Source organism: Aquila chrysaetos, chromosome 22 (genome assembly GCF_900496995.4).
Source record: "Aquila chrysaetos chrysaetos chromosome 22, bAquChr1.4, whole genome shotgun sequence".
NCBI lineage: Eukaryota > Metazoa > Chordata > Aves > Accipitriformes > Accipitridae > Aquila > Aquila chrysaetos.
Genome location: NC_044025.1, coordinates 13,405,907 through 13,425,412, shown reverse-complemented (window position 1 = coordinate 13,425,412; position 19,506 = coordinate 13,405,907). Strand labels below are relative to the sequence as shown.

The window sequence follows — 19,506 nt, the reverse complement described above, 5'->3', positions numbered from 1 at the left end:
GATAAGTTCTCTGCACATCTCCCTTGGGCTTAGGAGGTTTATACCATGTGCATTACAAGCTAAGAAATCACAATAATTTCAGTTCCACAGTTTTAAAAGTAGGACACAACTGAGAGCTGAAGGGCTCACAAAAACACCTTCTGCACAGCAGGTCCAAAAATGGCTTGGACAAACAGTCCCTGATGCCAGGATGCTGTCACTGCATCCCCTAAGGGAAAGTTTGCATCCAAAACTAACCCAACCCAAACTTCATGGATAATTCACTAGTGCACTGGAGGGAGAGGGAGGAAGAAGGAGAGATGGATTACATGTACATAAAATCCTTTATGTGTACTTAGGAATGGATATGAACAGATTTAAAATTAACAGGCTTAGTTCACCGCTGGGCAAGTGATCTAAAACATCCAATAAATAATTCATCCCAGCAACATACATCACTGTGCAGCCTGGTCTGCGACACAGACCATGTCAGGGGGTCTCACGTGGTGAGAGAGAGAGAGACAACTTAATTCAGTGCAAAGTGAATAATCCAAAATCCCATAAATGATTCATCACTGGATTAAAAGCTATAGATTTCTCCATAAAATTCTCTGCCCTGCATTAAATATGCAGATGATTGTGTGATGTTTATTAACTACTGGATGGCTTAGTTAAGAATGACACCAGCTCTGGTGCTTGAGAGCAACTCTGAAGCCATGAATCTTCATTAGATGTACATTTAAGCATGAAAAGGGGTTACCTTCAAGGATTCAAGGTTCACTAACATCAGTAGAACTACAGAGCACACACCAGTACATGAGAGAGGAGAGCCAGGCCTTAGTATTTTTTTGGTTTAGAAAACATAACTATATACAGGACTTATTCCCTGGTTTGGATTACCTACCCTATGCCTCTTTTCTTAAGTATTAAAAAAAAAAACCACACCAAACCCACAACCACAACCCTTTCCTTTTTTCCAGATATTAAAAAAAAAAAACCAACTGCATTTTTGAAATAGCACGACAATGTGTATCTTCTTTCCTTATTAGCATTTTGGGAAGTGGTGGATTTCCCCTCCCCTTGGAGAAGGCTCAGTGCTTGAAAGACTAAAGTCAATGAACTTATAGCAAAGATCATTTCCCAACACCTTTCTCCCTAATCCTTCCAATGGTTTTTGCACACTCCAGTTTGCATCCATCTTCCCAGTGTCCTTGGGGCCTCCTATCTCAGCTTCAAACCATTGGGAACTCTTAAGCTGAGGTTACCACGGGGTAAGGAGATGAGCCTTCCTACCAAAGGGTTGTCTGTAGGAAGCCCCACTCTAATCTCGGTGTTTCTCTTAGTTCTGAGCACTCCCCAAAGTGATCATGTGGAGGGCCCCTTGCCAAGACCACCACCCTTTCTCACGAGCTTGATAGCAGGAGGGAGTGGATGCCGAGATGAACATCGCGATGGTTAGAGGTTGGCGTTTCTTTTACCAGGTCACTGCTGCCGCGGTGTGATTGCAGGAGGTGCTGAGTCTTGGATTTTGTGTTTTAAAATAGCAAGAGAAACCAAAGCCACGCTGGTCCCAGCTGGGGTTAGACATCAGTGGGAAGAGGAAACCAAAAAGCGCATAGCCACCATGGCCTCCGGCATTTACTAAGACTTGCAGGAGGACTCAGAAACCGGAGCCCAGGCCAAGCGTGCCGAAAGCATGCCTTGGAGCCAGCCATGAGCCGAGCTCCCAGCTAGGACCTCCATCGCGACTGGAGGAGGCTGCATTTATTCTGCTCGGTGGCAGCAAATCTGCATCACCTTTACAGCCTCTTCTAATCTCTCCAGCTGTTTCTCTGCTCTGTCTCTGTAGCTCGATTTTGCCATCTGCTGTCATGTCTGCGGCAGCACGTCCCATTTCCTCTTTCCACCAGGCTAAAATTTTCCACTTTTTCATGCATTCATCTCACACTGTGCGGTTATCTCTGTTCTTTCCCCAAGTCCCATGATGCTATTTATTCTTATTTCTAATTTCCTATGTACGCAGCCACATTCTTCCCTTCTGCTTGCTCTTTCTTAAGCTCCAATTAGATTCCACCTTTGGAACCCAGAGATTTATTTATATTGACCTTAAAAAATGCCTAGGAAAGCACATTAAGGCTAAGAAACAAACCTGGAAACATAATGAAATGTGCTGCTGAGATGGAAAGGGACCATCAGAGCAGTCAGCTCCAATAAAGTCTATTAAGAGAGGTCTCATTAATCTCAAAATGATATTTAATTCACTCCTCTGGTTTCTCTTTAAAGGATTTGTATTCCTAACTCAGCGTTTGCCTTTTTTTTCAGTATTTCCTCCTGTTTTCTCATTAGCCAATCCCATGTCCCAAAATATTCAGATCTCCCTTTTTAATTGCTTTTCTGTACCTCACCCATACTAATTGGGTAGTTCAGTCATTATCTCTTCACATCAGATCTCCTTTACCCAATTTAATCGGTCATTTTGATACAGACAATTGTCCACAAAGTACTGGGGTCCAGTGAAAATTATTACTTGGACCAAAAGCTAAATCCTTCATTAATTAACCACATTGCTCCACGGAGCAGAGCCAGACTCCCCAGATATAACACCATTTAGGCTTGATGTGGAGTCCAAACAAATTAAAACCTGCTTCGCTCTAGCCACGGGCTCCCAGCACAAGCCCATAAACGCTGCAATAACTTCAGCAGCTCAGAGCACTGGGGAGAGGCATTAAACCTGGATGATTTCAGGTCTTAGTGCAGTGTGAGAGACAGCAGGAGGCAAGGTCTAGGGGGACTGGAGTTTTTTGGGGAAACACATGGCGTCTTTAAAGCAAATGGCTTTGCTCATTGGCAGCTCTCTGGGAGGTACAGGAGGGCAGCAAGGGCAGGGCGAAGGTGCACATGGGCAGACTTTGCAGGGAAACACACTTTTCAGCAAGTTCAATGGGTAGCAACAAGTTGTAGCAAAGCAACTCTTGAGGAAACCTGCGTCCCACAACACGACAGCATGAGCCTCACAGCAGCTGCCAGGGGCCAGGTTGCCTTTTGTCAAAGTTTTCCCAGTCTGAAGCACTGGCCCCTGTAGGGCTTTGCAGCTAAAACTCTGTGTATTGTTTTAAGCTGCTTACCAAAGGGTTTTCTTGGCTGCAGTGCTTTATCTTTACTCAAGTGCACTTCTTCCTTGCCTCCCAAGGTGTCTTAAAAATAAAGGCTAACATTTCCAGATGCCAATGACGTACTCTCTGACAGTCTTTTCTTTCTAAAAACCTGCTGCTTTCATCCGTTTTTTCTTCACTAGACCCAGAAGCTGCATTCTGGGGTTTCTGTTGCTTTTGGAAAACAGCATTTCTTTTTCCTCCAGCTACATTTTAAAAGGCTCCCTTTAACCTTTCACTGAACATACTGACAGCCAGGGTCAGTTCCTCAGAAATTACTTCGATGTATTTTCATTTAAATACAAGCCTCCCAGATTCCTTGCTTCCAATTACCACTCTAAACCCAAACCTCAGCCCCAATAATTGGGGTGGATAAAAAGATAAATAAAAATGCTCAGTGACATAAGTTACACTTACAGCTTCCCTACGGCATTTCTGGGCTGCATTTCCACATGGCTGATCAGATCAAACTCACTTTGCTGGCTCCGATTTCTTCTGCCCTTGTGCAACTCCCCAAAGCAGGGCCTTGCAAGTCCAGCCAGCACCACAGCAAATGTGCTAGAACCTTCCCCAGCAAGAGCCAGCCCTGCTCTAAAGAAGTCATTAGTGCAGAGCTAATTAATAAGAGCAAAAGGATTGGCCCAGCCCTGCCAATTGGAAGTTGCAATGAAGATATCGCTGGCTTAATTAGCAGGTTTACTTGGGGAGAAAAAAAAAAAAAAGGTGTTGGTTTGTTGTGTTAGTTTGTTTTTTTTTATGAGGAGTACATCAAAACTGTTTGGGTTTTTTTTTTTTCCCCCTTTTATGCCTTACAGATTTGTGTGGGATTCATGCCTAGAAGCTGTGTCGGGCGCCAGGCCCCCGGGCTCAGCACGTGCTGTGTGTTGGGGACAGCAGCAGCCACATTGACCAGCGTGGAACAGACGCAGGTCTCAGCTGACCGAACCCAACCTGGGAGCCTGCAGCCCACATCCTCTGTTCGGGGACTCTCTTCTGCCTCCCACCGTGCCCCTGGACCAGGGTGCTGAACCCAGGCGAGACTGAGAGGGACCCCAAAGAGGAACCTCCCCCGCTCATCCCTAACTCATGGCATGTGAGAAGATGCTGTAGAGTCAAAAAGTCTCACCGCAGCCCTGAGCATGACTAGCAGGGAAGTCCAGAGCTGCCACACAATGTTGTCTTCTGATCAACTGCTATTCCCACAATGTGCTCTTACTTCAAGTTGTCGTTGCCCGGAGTTGCCGTAGCAGGGACTGCTGAACTCCAGGCCATGGAGATAACAGTGTTGTGGATTTGAACCTTCTACCGTGCCGTTCCCATCGTCACTGCAGCAGAGTTGGTGAGGACCCCAGTGAGATACACAAAAGTTCTGCAGCGTACCCCATAGATGATCCCCCAGCCTCCATGGCCAGTCCCACTTCACTAATGCCCCCAGGCTGGTTACCAACTCAGTCTAGTTTTTAAAGCCTAAATCTCAAGCCAGCTGAAACACAACCAAAAGCCCCCTCAGAAAGGGTGCAATTAGCACGACGAAATGATGGGCTTTGCTCTGCCATGCATTGCTGATCCGCCCCGCAGCCACTCGAAGGCTCCAGTTTTCCCAGCTGAGTAGAAGACAAGGTTAGTGCTGCAGAGCTATCACTATGGCAGCATTTACAGGGCTTGAGGATAACAGGGAGGATTTCGGACTTCCCTGGACTGCTCTGTGCTGCCGGCAGCCCTGTCTCCTGCTCAGGCAGCCCAGGGCCAAGCCAAGGTCCACAGCGTGGAGCTGAGCTGCCCCCCCCATGCTAACCACACACATGCCCATGCAGTCCCCAGTGTCCAAACCATCCCCATCCTCAGGGCCAGCCCTAAGCACAACACGGGGATACGTCTGAGCAGCTAAACAGCCACAGCCTGCTTGCCAGCTCTGTGACGCCAAAGTCCTGGGAACAGGGATGGCAGGTCCTGGCAGTGCCCCTGAAGATGGGGTAGGAGTGTGGGGGCAGCTTGTTGCTGCGGAGAAGGACTGGGGACAAATTCTGTCCCCAGCAGCAGCGATGTTCTCCCCCACAGCCCTTCTGTCCCACCAGAAGCAGCAGCAGGTGAATGCCACCCTTCATCTCTTCTTCACTGTTTTTAGTGTCCCCAGAGCCTTTCCATGGAAATCACAGGGGTTTTGCCTATGCTACTCAGAAACACTGAGGTGGCTTCACCCACCTCCCATGGGCACCTGGAGGGACGGCCAAGTTTCCAAGATGTGGCTGCGCTCTGTGTTGTGCTTCTCACCTGCAGCTTCTCTAAAAGATAAATGGGCAGCACTGGTGGGACTGGGCAGCCCAGTCTCACCCACACAAAACCCAGCCAGCCAGCACTATGCTAACCTGTGACTGGGTGCTGGGGGCCTAAATGGAGCACCCTGGGGCTGGATGGTGCAGGTCTGTGTTGCCAAGCAGACTCCACCACGAGAGCTGCTGGGTTTTGCACGTCGTTGTCGTGAGGACAAAAAGGCAACTCCAAACAAACGACTGGGGATCCCTTATGCACATCATTGGGGGAGACATGGATTTACAAATGAGTGGTTTGGGGGTTTGTGGGAACAGGATAGAAAAATTTCCCTACAGGTTGGTCTTCTGGGAATTTTCCCGCCTCTGGAAATGCTGCAGTACTTCTCTGGAGAGCTGAGACAGCACACCAGTCATTTCAACACCTGGGGAATAACTAACTCCTGTTCAAATGCCTTAGGATGTGGCATAAAAAATACAATTGCTAGTGGTAAATTACAAAGTTTATTAACATAGTCTCCAAGGGTCATTCTAACATGCTGAATCACAGGCAGCATTGGTACTCCTTAAGTAATCTGCATTTTTGATTTATACTCACAGCCTTCTTGTGGCTTAATTTTTCTCTTGATTATATAAAAGCAATAAGAACTGTATTTGCTGATTTTTTTCTTTTCTTTTTTTTTGGCAATTTGAAGTTAGGCAGCATTCCATGTTTTCTTCTCTTTTCTGTTCCTCACAGTATAAGTTGTATTCAAGGAAGTGCATTAGTAAAAATGGAGGAAAGCAGATTCAGTTCTGTAACATGGTATTAGTAAGAAGGCAGATGCCAGAAACACCTATGAATAATGCATAAAGCACCTTCTCAAAGAAGCTTCTTCATGCACTGCATTTTAAAGGTGACATGGCAAAATTTGCACAAAGATTTTAAATTTTCACAGTCGAAGCTTTGGCCTTTGGTTTACACCCATTGGTATTTTGAGGGCTCATAAGCATCTCTCAATGCAGCATGAAACAGGCCCTTTTCATTTTCCATGGCATCTACAGATGATGTAGGAGATCTTCATAGGGAAAAAATGCTGTTTTCTCCTTCAGTGCCACTAAAAACTTTTTCAAGGTCTTCCGCTCGTCCAAGGCTGTAGTGAGAAGCATAGATCACTATGGATGGGGCAAAAGCACATTGCTGCTTCAGAGCATCCTTTCTTTTATTTGTCACATCAACAAATTCCCATTGAAATGGAGACCAGAAGCTACTGAGTCCACTGACTTGTCTGGTGTAAGAAGTAGGCATTGCACCACTGAAGTATTTACCTTGCTTACATTCTTCTAATGGATAGGAAAAGGCTGTTCAGATCTCATAATGACAGCTGTAGGATAACCACCATGGGATTAGAAAAGAGTCCCTCCTTGGCCCCCAAGCCTTATCTCCTAGGTGGGGTATGCAGTGGGAGACCACCTACCATTGAAAAAATTATTGGTCTTTGGCAAAGGGATGATACTTCACTGGACTATCCTGTGGTTTGTCTAGAGAAAATCCTTTTTTGAAGATAAGCCAGAAGACATGAATTTATCAGTACCACCTGCACAGAGTGACTCACCATACTTTCCTATTTCATCCTATATGAAAAATCCTTTCCTATATCACCTCAGTGATCACCTCAGATACTTCAGCATGACCCAAAAAGTGTGTGAGAAGGTGCAGTGGCCCCATGAGAGCTGCAAGATTTATCTAGTGGTGGAAAGCTTGGTTTGCCACACTGCTGCAGTGTGCCCTTCATGGGGCCCATTCTTTGTGTATTGGCATGAATTACCACTCCATGGAGGACTGTCCATAAATCCCTGATCCCTTTCTGAGCAATCATTTTGTCAGTTGATCATCATAACCATTTGTCTCTTCATTTCTTTAAAATAACCCCACCAGGGTCATGCTCTGGTATTTGATCAAAGAATAAAGCAGATTAGGTACTTCCTTAAGCTGGGGTTACTACATAACAGTAAGTACCAATTGCTGAAGTTCTCCAGTGCTCTGGATGTCTGTTCATCAGTACATAGCAGCAGTATCCATGAACCACTGTTTGATTTTCTAGGGTGAAGTTATCTGAAGCTTGCTCATAATACAACTTGGGTAGTCAGCACCACAAGCCAATACTACACCCATTAGAATCAGTGGCCAATACCTTCCTGCCTCTAAGAAAAATTACACTGGAACTTTTAAAAGAAATTACAAAATTAATTACCTTTTTATTATAAACTTCTTTGTGTGTTTACCTAGAAGCAAAATAGTATTAATGTCACAATGGCAAAAAGGAATCTGCAATTCTAATGAATCAGTCAAATGAGTTCAGAAGCAACGATAGTAAGTTGCAAAATTTCTGTGGGCTAAGCAGAAAAGAGAGGATCTCATTCTGATTTAAGTTACACCTATGTCTGTCAGGAGCAATTCCAGGAATCTATGGGACCACTTTACTATAAAGCAAGAGCCAACAAGATGAGCCAGACCTGCAACAAGTGAGTGAACAGGTTCTTTGCACAGGCTTCCTCCTGCTGCATCCCCACCAACTCATGCTCCCTGGTCTCCTCGTGGTGACACAGTCCTGGAGTAAGGACAGCAACCCCCATAAAATGAACAGAGTACTGTCACAGGGCCATGGCAGATTTACCAGAAGATTAACCAGCGATACAGAAGGACATCTGCACTAGGCCAGCATTAGAAACGATAATCAATTATGTGCTTAGGGATACTTACGTTTCCAAAACAACAACGAGAGCATCAATATGAAAAGAATGGACACCACTAGGAGACAGGCAATAATAATGGCATAGCTGGGAAACTGGAGGGGAGAAAAGAAAAACTGAAAAGGCTTTAGAAGCATGTTTACTTCAGACCTATTCACGCAGGAGTGCGTTGCCCTAGCGGCTAAGAGCTCTGAAATATCTGCACTGGGCTGGAGCTCACAATGCTTTTCTGAGCTTGCGAGTACAAAGTATGGAGAAGACACATCAGGTTGATCATGATACACAACATGAATTACGTTAAGTATTTAATAAATCTTCCTCTGAAGCATTTGAGCCTAGATTTGTCCCGCTTAACATGAACTTCTTAATAAGATGTCTAAAGTAGGAGCTTAGTCACCCTCATCCTTCTCTTAATTAGAGACAGGGAAGCATAACAACCCTCCTAAGTTGCCTTTTGCCTGGCCACACCCCGAGGATGCTACCTTTGCCTCTCCTACAGGGGTGTCAGGGGGATGAGGTTTTTCTGAAGTGTCCAAGCCGGATGGGATGGTCACAGACTTTGGCTCTATCCACTGGAAAGATAACTAGATGGTTCCTGAGCTTCTAAACAAAAGTTCAAGCTACTGTTTGCAAACACTGTCCCTTTAGTATGAATATATTGAAAATCACTAGCATGTCCTTCTGGCTTCTTGAAACTTAGAGGAAGTTTTACCTTATCTCTGTTAACATCATGTTTCTCAGCATTGCCGTCTGAACTTGCTGAAATAAAAGAGATTGAAATTATTACTGGCACAGTCACCTGAAGGAGTGAGGGCCACTGTGGTTGTCACTGCTTTAGTCAAGGAGTAATGAACTCTCAGGGAATGAGGAGGGCAAAGTCTGGCCCTGAGTAGGAGAAAAAAAGCACCTTGCAACCAAAAGGGAACAATCTGTTTCCGCCACAAATGGTCTGTCAGGCAGTCATTGGGAAATGTCAGTCTTCATCAAGGAGTGAGGAGGCTTCCCAGGGAGAGCCCATGAAAGCAAGACAGTAGAAACCAGTCTGCTGTGAAAGAGTTTTCAATTCTGTAAGCATGATAAGATGTCATAGAGAGCAGAGGTAGTAAACAAGGTACAAGTCTAAGTGGAGGAACTGCCTCAGTTTAACTGTGGTCAGACTTAAGTGTGATCGCAGTTTTTGCAGGCTGCGTTAGTACTGAAAACCACAGGGAACTTCCTTACATTCAGATAACTTACCACAGTTTTAGGAAAGCTCTGTGAAGATAATGCATTTTTTTTCTATCTAGGGATATTAAGAATAATTCAGTTCTAGCCTTCTAAGCTTTGGAAATAGGGGTGAATTAAATGAATGCTCAAGAACCCTTGCAGCAAACTTTTCTGCTGTTATTCTATGATCCTACTCTCTTACTTTTGCTAGTGAATTTAAAGTCACAAAAAGTTACTCTAGGCTTGGGCCTTAGCTCATCGTGACCTCTTGCTACAAAGTACTGAAATATTTAAGTGTTTGGAGCACTTGATCTGTCACAGGAGGCGCCCAATGTTTAGCAGCATCTTAAAAACAGAGGAGTCACTCAGTTTAGTGAATCAAAACCTCAGCTTGCATCCTGTGACAGGAAAGCTCCTATGCCTTAGGTCATGCCCTAATGTATAGAAAGACTGTGATGAGTAGTGCTTTCAGAGGTTTAACAAGAGAACAACCATGGAGCCTCCATCTGAGCAAAATGTGCCAAGGACCAGATGAGTCAGTTGTCGAGGCATCTCTACATAACACGCTTGAGGTGCTGAAGACCACAGCCAAAGGAAACTTTATATGCATGAGACACCCAGAATGTCACATGCTGATGGGGGTGAACAGATGGTCACAAATAATCCCATTAGAGAAAAAAAATTGCTTTTTTTCTACTTTTAACTTTTCAGAGTATGTTATCCAGTGAATAACCTAATCTCCCCCAAATTCCTCAGTTCTGTTCAGCTCTCTATGAGAGCTGAGTTGATTTGTCTCCACGTACCAAATAATGTGCTTGCATTTTAACAAAGACATGGACAGGGCACAGGTAACTCATACACATGCAACTGTAGCTAGAAATTTGCACTAAAGTAGAAAAGAGATTATGGCTAATAAGCACTACAGCTAAACAAATATAGATAATAAAACTCTAGCAAGTGCTAAAAATCCCAGGGATACGTGAACATTGCATGTTGCTGTGTGCCTGTTTTATGGGGAAGGGCAGGGCAGGGCAGGGAAGGGAAGTTCAGCAGAACTACCCCCAAATACACAAGAAGTGCATATCTCCCTCCAACATACATGTCCCACAAGTCAAAATTAAACTTTCTGGAAGCATGCCACAGCCTGGCTGATGGGATCGACTATTGCTTCTTACTTTCCATACCTGAAGGAGCAAGGGTTCTCTCTGGGGTCTGAAGCGTGGTTGCTGCCGGAGGGGTTGTTGCTGGGGAAAAGCAGGTGAAGGCAGAAGAGAAACTAAATCAGAGCCTGATCAGCAGGAACCAACCACCCCAGCTAACCCAACCTATCTGGCAAGAATTGTGCTTGGAGATGGAGGGCTCTCTCAACCATAGATTTCTTTCCCAGCCACTGTGCTAACATCAACACAGACTTCAGCAGCAAATTAGCCTTCCCTTACATTACAATAAGGCTGAAGTTGGTCCATTTAGTGCATTATTTCACAGAGTAAAAGGAGACTGAGTCAAGAACTTAACTTGGCTTATGGCTCTTACTAGACAGTGCTCAATTATGCTGCAATATTTTCACACATTATGACGGTTTGGCTCTCAGAAATAGCATGACACAAGTTTTTGCATGGGTGGGAGTGTACATGACTCACATAAGCACAGTATATTTTTCTGCTGTTATTGCTTTTGTGATAGCTCTTTCTACCCCACAATCGCAACTTAAGTTGCCCCCAGAATCCCAGAGGTAAGACCCTTTGGAAAACTTTCTGTTTATAATGGCAGAATATAGGCATTATCCAGAACTATATCAGAAAGATGACAAGTTAGACAGGGGTGAGAAACCCTCACAAATGCTCAAGAGACCAGTTTAATCTGGTTTAGTCTCTTCCGTGAGCCCTCTCCAGGGCATAAAGCAACAGTTTCCTAAACTCTATTTCTGTTGTAAGTCTCTAGGTCTAGCAAAAGAAGACCTGCAAAAATCTAAATACTGTGTTTTTAAGAATGAAGACATTCTTGGCACTACTTGAAACTAAAAGGACTCTCTTAACAGCCAAATATGACATGTCATCCTTGAATTTTAGCTTTCCTTTTTTCAAGTCCTCCTTTGAGGGCATCTGGTGGGCAGGCTATCACAATTGAGTAACTTGAGCCATTCTACTTTTATACTTGACTGAGAGACATAAAGTGTGAACTTCATGTAAGTTTGTTCATTTCTCAGACATGGTAGAATTTTGTATACCAGTTCCTTCTCTCTTGAAGAACTGGCTGATATTTGTGGTAATTGCCTGCTGCTTTCCATCATGACCAAGGACACATGCTAGGCACTGGAGATCTGAGCCTGCAGCCACATCTGGCTGAATATACTCAGTGAGGTTCAAGGCTCACAACACTCAGGGAGGATTTAAAATGGAAAGCTCAATGAACTCACAGTGATGACAAATCAGATATCTGAGGATTCAGCTTGGGTGGTGACAAAGACCAGTTCTCAACTTCTCGCAGACCTGAGATACTCAACAGTAGTGAGTAACTCAAAGTCTACTTCCTTTAGAGGCTTAAAAACATGTTTTTCTCAGCTGTTGTTACATCCTGATCTCAAACAATTTCTGTGTGGACCCCAGACACCTCTTACTTCCAGATGCAATTAATAGCTATCAGTACACTCTGAAGAATGGGCAATCCTTTTGCTTCTGACAACTTCTTCATTTCTTTGAACGTGCAACTTCTGACCTCGCAACATTATCCTACTCACCTGCAGTTGGCACGTCTTCCACCATGAGAGAAGTGTGAGCACTTTTAGTTCCCTCTGCAGTCGGAAGTGTACTTGGCAATTTGGTAGTCACTAAAACAAAGTAAAAAGTAATGCTTATAAAGATCACTGATTAGGAGGGTCTTCATATGGCATTCAGAATTGCTTGCACAATTCTGCATCTGCAACTAAGAGGTGAAAATCTGCACCTCGGTTTTCATGTCTGCAGCTCATCCTACCCAGATAACTGATGTACTTTACTAGCATGGCCAGTGTTTACATGTTTTAACTGTTCAGCTGTGGATGTAATTAATTGTTGCCAAGTTTAACTGGGGCACATGGTTAGGGCTGGAAGACAGGAGGTGATACAGAAAAGCTGTCCTCAGAGGTTCAGGTCAGAAAGAACTCCAAGTGATAGAAGACCCCCAAAATGTACAAAAACCAGCCTTGTGTGCAGACATCAATCTGTGGAAAATAAGTTACTGATGTGGATAAGTAGTAACCTAGGAATGGTTAGGATAATAATAGGTCACTGATCAACTAAATATTAATAATAACAGCAGCCTTCATATGGGATGACAATGTAAGTACTCAATTTTAAGCATGTTTTGAATTCTCACTGACTTGATTGCTCATGCAGAACATGCTCTAAACTAACCTTTTCAGCAGACCATTTCAATTGTCTTTCCCAAATCAAGAAAAAAAATCAGTGCATAGTTGAGTGAATCTCTCTTACTCCATCCCAGGTGCAGGACTTTGCATTTATTTCCGTTGTACATCATGAGGTTTCTGTCACATTATTTCTCCAGCCTGTTAAAACTCCTCTAAATGCAAGCCTGACCCTCTGTTATCTTGGCCATTCACCCCGGTTTGGCATCATCCACAACATTTGACCTGTGTTTCCTTAAACCTACTAAGACAGACCTATAGGCATCTCAGAGAAAACTTCCCAGATACAAATATAAGTATCTGGAGAGTCTCTGTGATGCCAGAGTCAGGCTAACACAAACCATCTCTGCTACACAGAAAAAGGAAAGGATTGGTGCTGGTTACCCTTTGTGCCTCCAGGAAGAGGGACAGACTCTGCTGTGCAGAACACATCGTCATCTTCAGTCCTCATATCAGCTTCTTGGAAACCAGTTGGAAAATCTGGGAGAGCACTGGTTGTCACCACAGTTGCTGGAATAGTATAATTTTCTGTGACAGCAAATGTTGGGGGAGCAACGGTCTCCAGTGTAATTACTGCTGGAGACTCGGTGGTTGCAGTTGTTGCTTCGGGGACGGTGGTTGTCAGGAGGACAGCAGTCTCTGCTGTTGTTTGATGATCAGAGGTTGCAGTTGTTGCTTCGGGGACGGTGGTTGTCAGGAGGACAGCAGTCTCTGCTGTTGCTTGATTATCGGTGGTTGCAGTTGTTGCTTCGGGGACGGTGGTTGTCAGGAGGACAGCAGTCTCTGCTGTTGTTTGATGATCAGAGGTTGCTTGGGGAGCAAGAGTTGTTTTCCTAAAACGTTTGGGGGAAACGGGAGCCTTTCTCGTGGTGGTTGTCATCACTGGAGGGGCTGCATGGAAAAAAACATAGCCAAGAGAAAAGCTAGATCAGAGCGTTCACAACTGACCCTAAGTAAAGCCAACACAGAAATGAATGAAAATTACCTAGCTGCTAAAATACTAAGAATGAAGGTGGGAGAGTTGCTATTTAAAAAGGTTGTTTAATTAGCAGAAAACACACCCCAGCTAGAGTAATCCCCAGATTTACAGATTTGCTTTTCTTTTTTTTCAGTAGGTTGCAAACAACCCCTCCTTGACCCTCTTACAGAAATGGAAGGGCCAAAACCTTGTGTGGTAGAACCCCAAAACTTGCAAACTTTGTGATTTTGCTTTCCAATGTCCTCCTAAAAATAAAATAAATAAAATGGCTCGATTTTCAGCTACCAGCTTCTTGCTAATCTTTTCAACCGGTCCTTGTTTATGAACTCTGTTGCCCTCAAACTCAGGGATAGACATGGGATTGCAGCATTCCCCCCCGGCCCCGTTACATAGCTTACAACAAGCATACAAGAGTGCTGTGTACATCAGCACCAATTGCATTCCTGAACACCCTCTAAAAGTAAAAAAAAAAAATTATCTTTCTGCAGTGTGGAGGGTGGGTACCATCATTTTTTCTGTGCTTTGTAATGCTTTTCAGCCTCTTCTCGACTTTGTAAGACCCTATTATTTTGCTGAGCTGCAGGATAAAGTAAGGAAGGGGAAAAAGTCCTTTAACGCTCTGAGACAAAATTTCTAAACATGTGGGTCTCCTTATGATGTGAACCAAATTAAAGCCTTTTTGGCATTGGGGCTCACCCCAAATGAAAAACTGAATTTCATTCCAAGGGCTCTTCAAATGACAAACCCCTTTTTTAATTCCATCATCTTTTAAAACATCAAATGTAGATACACAATGAGAAATTAAATATTTCATTTGAAAGGCAAAAATAGGGTAAAAGTTACTATTTTCTCTTCAAAACTGCTCATTGAATGTGATTCAAATTGGCAACTGGTTGCAGACCACCCTTGAAAACCACATAATTTAGGAAAAACACTTTCTGCCAAAGCAAACAAACAAAGAAAGCACATGTAGACTCCAATTTTCAACTCCTATCCAGTGAGAGGTTTCTCCCTGCTGGCTGTATCATGAAGGCCCCCAAACTCACCTCTGACCACCTCCAGCCGCATGTTCCGTTTGATGTCATTGAACCAGCCTGGGATCTCTACGCGGCAGCAGTAGGTACCTGCATCCTCTGCCTTCACTTTCCCAATCGTGAGAGACACATCTCCATAGGAAATATAGCCCCGGAGACTGTATCTCTGAGATTTTCTGAACGTCACCCTATTCCCAGTGGTGTGCAAAATTTTATTACTGCACTTTGAATTTGGGCAGGGACCTCTGCCCCAGCACATATCGGAGATGTCCTTCTGTCGTGACACCTGGTAGAAGCAAGGCAACTGAACAGGTTGCCCTATTACTCCTCTAACGACGGCTTCGGATGCGGTGTGCACTGTCGAGGAAGAACAAGGAAAGATGAGTGTTGGCCGTCTCTCCGATGCGTGACTCTACCTATGCAACACAATGAGGCAGGAAAAGAAACATTCCCGCCTGCAGGCAGGGCACAGTTACCGATCCTCTGTGCCTTCTCCTGAAGCCTGGTGCAGCTAACGGCCGGGGCACTACAGGTGACGGCCAGGAGCACGCAGACATTGCCTTGCTGCTGGAGGGCTGCTCACAAAATACACCGCTCACATCAAAGATGTGGTGAGCAAAGCTGAGGTCTGTCACTGGCAGCCCAAGTGCGGAATAGACTTCTGCAAACGGAGTTTGGGAACTCCGCTCCCATCCCATCTCCTCTCCTAAGAGACCGTTTGAAAGTTGTTCAGAAACCTGGTGTGAAATACATCTGGTTTTCTCAGTTCACCATCATCTCCTTTAAAACGGAAATGCTGTCACAGTTTCCTTTCACTGACAGTCTCAATAGCAGGGTCCAAAATACCTATTCATGTATGAAATTAGGGGCTAATTAAGCTGGCAGAGCAGTGGGATCTGTCTATGGGAACCTGTTCTCAGAAAGGGCACTGCTTTTTCTGTTTCTGAGCAAGTCCTGCCAACTATCCCACTTACTTTGCAGAGCACTGTATACATAGATGTTTTAACTGCTAGCTTTATACTGATGTTAAAAAGAGCATATGCATGCTGTCCTTGTGCTCTTACTCTTGATAACCAGCTTTACTTGGTGTTTACAGCCAACACCCACCTTAGCATCTGGTTTGAATCTTTGCTACATACTTTTCCCTTTTAACTGCCTATGCAGTTCCCAGGTTGCCCTAAAAGGGATTTCTTCTTCATGAAAGGCACTATACAAAAAAAGGTTCCCATACAGGAACAAATCTTTTCTGGTTTCCATTCATCTAGTCTGTGTCGGTCCTCCTACGTTGTTGCCTTTTTTCCCCATGTTATCATTTACATATGGTGGAGCAGGAACTCAGGGACCTGGGGAGCATCCAGATCTGGTTCTCTGCTGCAGCAAGAGGATCATCCTGCAGATCTGACATCTCATGGCCAGCTTGCTTACCCCAAAGAGGACTTACAGCAGTTGCTGTTATTATCACCAGCTTTGGCCCTGGCTTGCCAAACATTTCTATTTTGCCAGCTGTTTGAATGCCTTTTCTTTTTGGCATGACTCCCAGATAGCAAACAGATGCTTCCAACTGTGTCCATGTCTCTTTTGTTTTGTCTTTAATGGACTATTCCCCAGGTGAGGTTTTAGTCTGTGGCAGGCTGCCTCATGACTTGTTATTGGGATGACATTTCAGCTTCATTATTGCTTATCCCATTGGCAAGGTAAGCCAACTCGTTCAGGTTTCCACAGCTCCAAATGCTAAAAGAGTAGAGGCAGACAAAACAACATGCAATATGGTGTGAAGGGCAGAAGCTTTTGCAGTGAAATGAAGGTAGAAATGTGCCAAAAAATGAATTCCTGAATACAGGATAAGGCTTTGCAAGATGGCTGCTTGTTTTAGTCCTTGAAAAGGGTAGGTTCATTTGCCTTGTTACAGCAAAACTAACAGCGAAAACAGCCTCTTTCTGTGACGACAGAACAAAATGGTTCATCCAGTTGACCTTGAAAGTATCCCTAGGGGAGCAGGGCATTAGTCACTGAGCAGGTTAACACATATTTTCAAGTCACCCCAACAAAGATATGTGCAAAACCACGACCAGCTTGAACTGTTGCTGGAGTTAAGGTCACTGCTGCTTGAGGCAAAAGGGGCTCATCTTCTGATCTTATTTCATCCCAGTCCTGCACAGCACAAAAGCAGCTTCATTAAGCAATCCTTTAACAAATGAAAATTTACCTGCTTTTCTCTTCGAAAGAAGCAGAGCTCTGAACTTATTAAATAAATAAATAAATAATAGAAGGAAGAAGACAGAAGACAAAAGGCACCAGATTGTCTCCAGTGCAGTTTCCCACCAGTATTGTGCTAGAAAGTTATAGGTTTTGCAGTTTCAAATCCTCTTTTAATTTATGTGAAGCTAATGTTGCTAACAACTGCCTGCCCTGTAGGTTGGTATGGAAAGCTTCAATACCACAACAGCCTTGATTCAACAGTATGAACTTCTGCAAGGACTAAATAACTTCCTTCTCAGTTGCAGCCTCTTCCACAGATACATTTTCCAAAAGAAATAGTAAATAGCACTGAATGAACATGTCTTTGAAATTAAGAGGTTCCTGAGACTGTTATATTGTGCTAGTCTTACTGTGAGAGGAATCCTACCCTTGTCCGTGGCAGATTAAGCATCCAGATTTGACCCAAGGCACCCTGAGCATCAGCTATGCCTGGGTAGTCCCACTGAAGTCAGTGAGGTTTGCCACTCCAAATCCTTAGTCCAAATGAGGGAGAAATGGACTCCAGATGTTTAATATATCTTCCAAAATAGAAAGAGCTATTCATAATTGTTCAGATCATGCAGATATACACCTATTTATATATACTCTCTCTTGAACCAACCCTCAGTGACAGTTGGTATTAAGCAGTAACTCCAATAGTTGCTGTTGTAGTGGTCTTCTCTCCTGTAGACTGGTCATTGGATGGACAAAGACATACATCCTCCAGCAAAGAAAGCTGGCCGAAAAAGAATTTTTTTTTTCTTGATCTATTTCTGGAATAATTTTCCTTCTTCTAGAAGATACTTGGTATCTTTTCCCTATCAATCCTATTTATTTTTTTTTTACTTCTTCTTGAAGCTTCTGTACTGATGAAATTGCAGAGAAAATGACTGATAAACAGAAAAGATGCATTTAACTGCCCACTCTGCTGGTTTCCTGAGCCTCAAGACTACCCATTCTCAGCACCGAGCCAAGGTAAAGAGAAGGTAACAAAACAGCCAGTCTCACCCTTCAGTAGCTCTGCATATAAGAAAGTTTTTGAAAATAAGACCAAGTGGAGGCAAGTACCTCCAATTTATTTTGAGGCTGAAGATATGGCAAGGAAAGAGACCTCCTGTTTCTTCTGCTGAGATTGCCAAAAGACAAAAAATACAGCAAAGTGCTGGCAAAGCTCCACTTGTGCAGCAGACACCGTGGAGGTTGTGTTACCTTGCCTGAACAGGGCATGGATCACCTCTTGTCCCTCAGTGTATCTCGCCACTGAGCAAACTTTTCCCCTACTTTTCAGACCAATTTAAGAACACTGCAGTTGCTGTAGATGTTATACATAATATTTCATCCTGGCAGAGGTTAGCCAATTAATATTTAGCCACCTGAGACAGAATTTCCTGAAATGCTTAAGTGATTTAAAAGCACAGCTCCCATTAGGAACTCATGCCCCACTGAAAGTGGGTGAACCCACATTCCTGAGCCACCTCAGGCAATTTGGAAACTGCATTGCTGATACCTAAATGCGCATGCAGAAATGTAGCCGACGCCAACCATGCTTGCAAGACCCAGTCTCCCAAGTTACTCTTCTTTGACTTCTATCTCTCTTAGAATTCAGATTTTAGATGGCTGAGCTGAACATTTGGGAGTAAAAGGAGAAGAATCTCCAGCTGTGCTTTTCCATACTCAATTTATAGCAGCAGACAGCCCTCAGAGTTTCAGAAAATCTTTTCTTTATCATGTATATACATACATTCATTACTCTCTCAATATTTCAATTCCCTAGCTTGGGCTGTCAGCACTGCAGTGTGGTAGAGAGACAGATGAAGAAGCAAAGCCAAAAGTACACATTTAACGGTAGTAAAGAAATTAGTTAATTTGTGGGGACAAGAGAATTAACCAAGCCCATACACAGAGGAAACCACATACATTTTTAAAAAGAAAAAAAAAAAAAAAAAATTCTTGATCAGTATTAACTCAGTAAGTTAAGAAAACTTTTGAAGTTCTGTATACAATTATGACCTTGTTCACTGTTTTATTTTCACAAAACAAGCGTAGCTGTTCTTAATTTTATAAAATTTTTGTTTTCTGAGCAAGCACACAAAAAGCAGGTGAAGACTCACCTATAAAGATCTGTATCGTAATCCAGTGAAACAGCACAAAATGGGACATTTTAGCTGATGGACACTCTGGGCCAGCGAGTGGAAGGAGAGAAAACTCGATCTTACGCTTTCCAGAGATGCTGAGTGAGCGCCACTGAAGTCTCGTTTCTCCATTTCCAGGGTTTATGTACCACAACTGCTTCTTTCCTACACTTCCGGATAGAAGCCAGTGAAAAGAGGTGATTCTCCTGCTGTATTTGGCAATGGTGCGGCCTCACTTTGAGCACTGTGTGCAGTTCTGGGCCCCGCAATTTAAGAAGGATATTAAGGTCCTTGAACGTGTCCAGAGGCGGGCAACAAAGCTGGTGAAAGGGCTGGAAGGCATGTCCGACGAGGAGCGGCTGAGAACTCTGAGTTTGTCTAGT

At 43.8% G+C, this 19,506-nt stretch overlaps 1 protein-coding gene across 2 annotated transcripts; it reads right to left on the bottom strand.

Moving 5' to 3' along the window:
• Nucleotides 1–5,883: 5,883 nt before the first annotated feature.
• Nucleotides 5,884–19,286, bottom strand: LOC115334205 (T-cell immunoglobulin and mucin domain-containing protein 4-like). Of its 2 annotated transcripts, XM_029998130.2 has the most exons (10): nucleotides 19,103–19,286; nucleotides 14,766–15,110; nucleotides 13,125–13,631; nucleotides 12,075–12,164; nucleotides 10,522–10,581; nucleotides 8,844–8,890; nucleotides 8,142–8,226; nucleotides 7,895–7,989; nucleotides 7,633–7,663; nucleotides 5,884–6,531 (listed from the first exon to the last, which is right to left on the bottom strand). In XM_029998130.2, the coding sequence occupies exons 1-9, from the start codon at nucleotides 19,149–19,151 to the stop codon at nucleotides 7,640–7,642; spliced, it is 1,302 nt and encodes a 433-aa protein (XP_029853990.1). In that variant the 5' UTR covers nucleotides 19,152–19,286; the 3' UTR covers nucleotides 5,884–6,531; nucleotides 7,633–7,639. The 2 variants fall into 2 exon arrangements, with proteins under 2 accessions (XP_029853990.1, XP_029853991.1); XM_029998131.1 differs by lacking the exon at nucleotides 7,633–7,663 and having other exon boundaries at nucleotides 19,103–19,261.
• Between the last annotated feature and the right edge of the window lie 220 nt (nucleotides 19,287–19,506).

Excerpts from the sequence above, each read along its gene's own strand:
- LOC115334205 (XM_029998130.2), bottom strand. The coding sequence starts at position 19,151 with ATGTCCCATTTTGTGCTGTTTCACTGGATTACGATACAGATCTTTATA. Across the intron at positions 10,582-12,074 it reads GGAAGACGTGCCAACTGCAG|CAACAACCCCTCCGGCAGCA; the intron begins GTGAGTAGGATA and ends GCTTTTCCCCAG. Across the intron at positions 7,990-8,141 it reads CTCGTTGTTGTTTTGGAAAC|GACTGTGTCACCACGAGGAG; the intron begins GTAAGTATCCCT and ends TCCTTACTCCAG.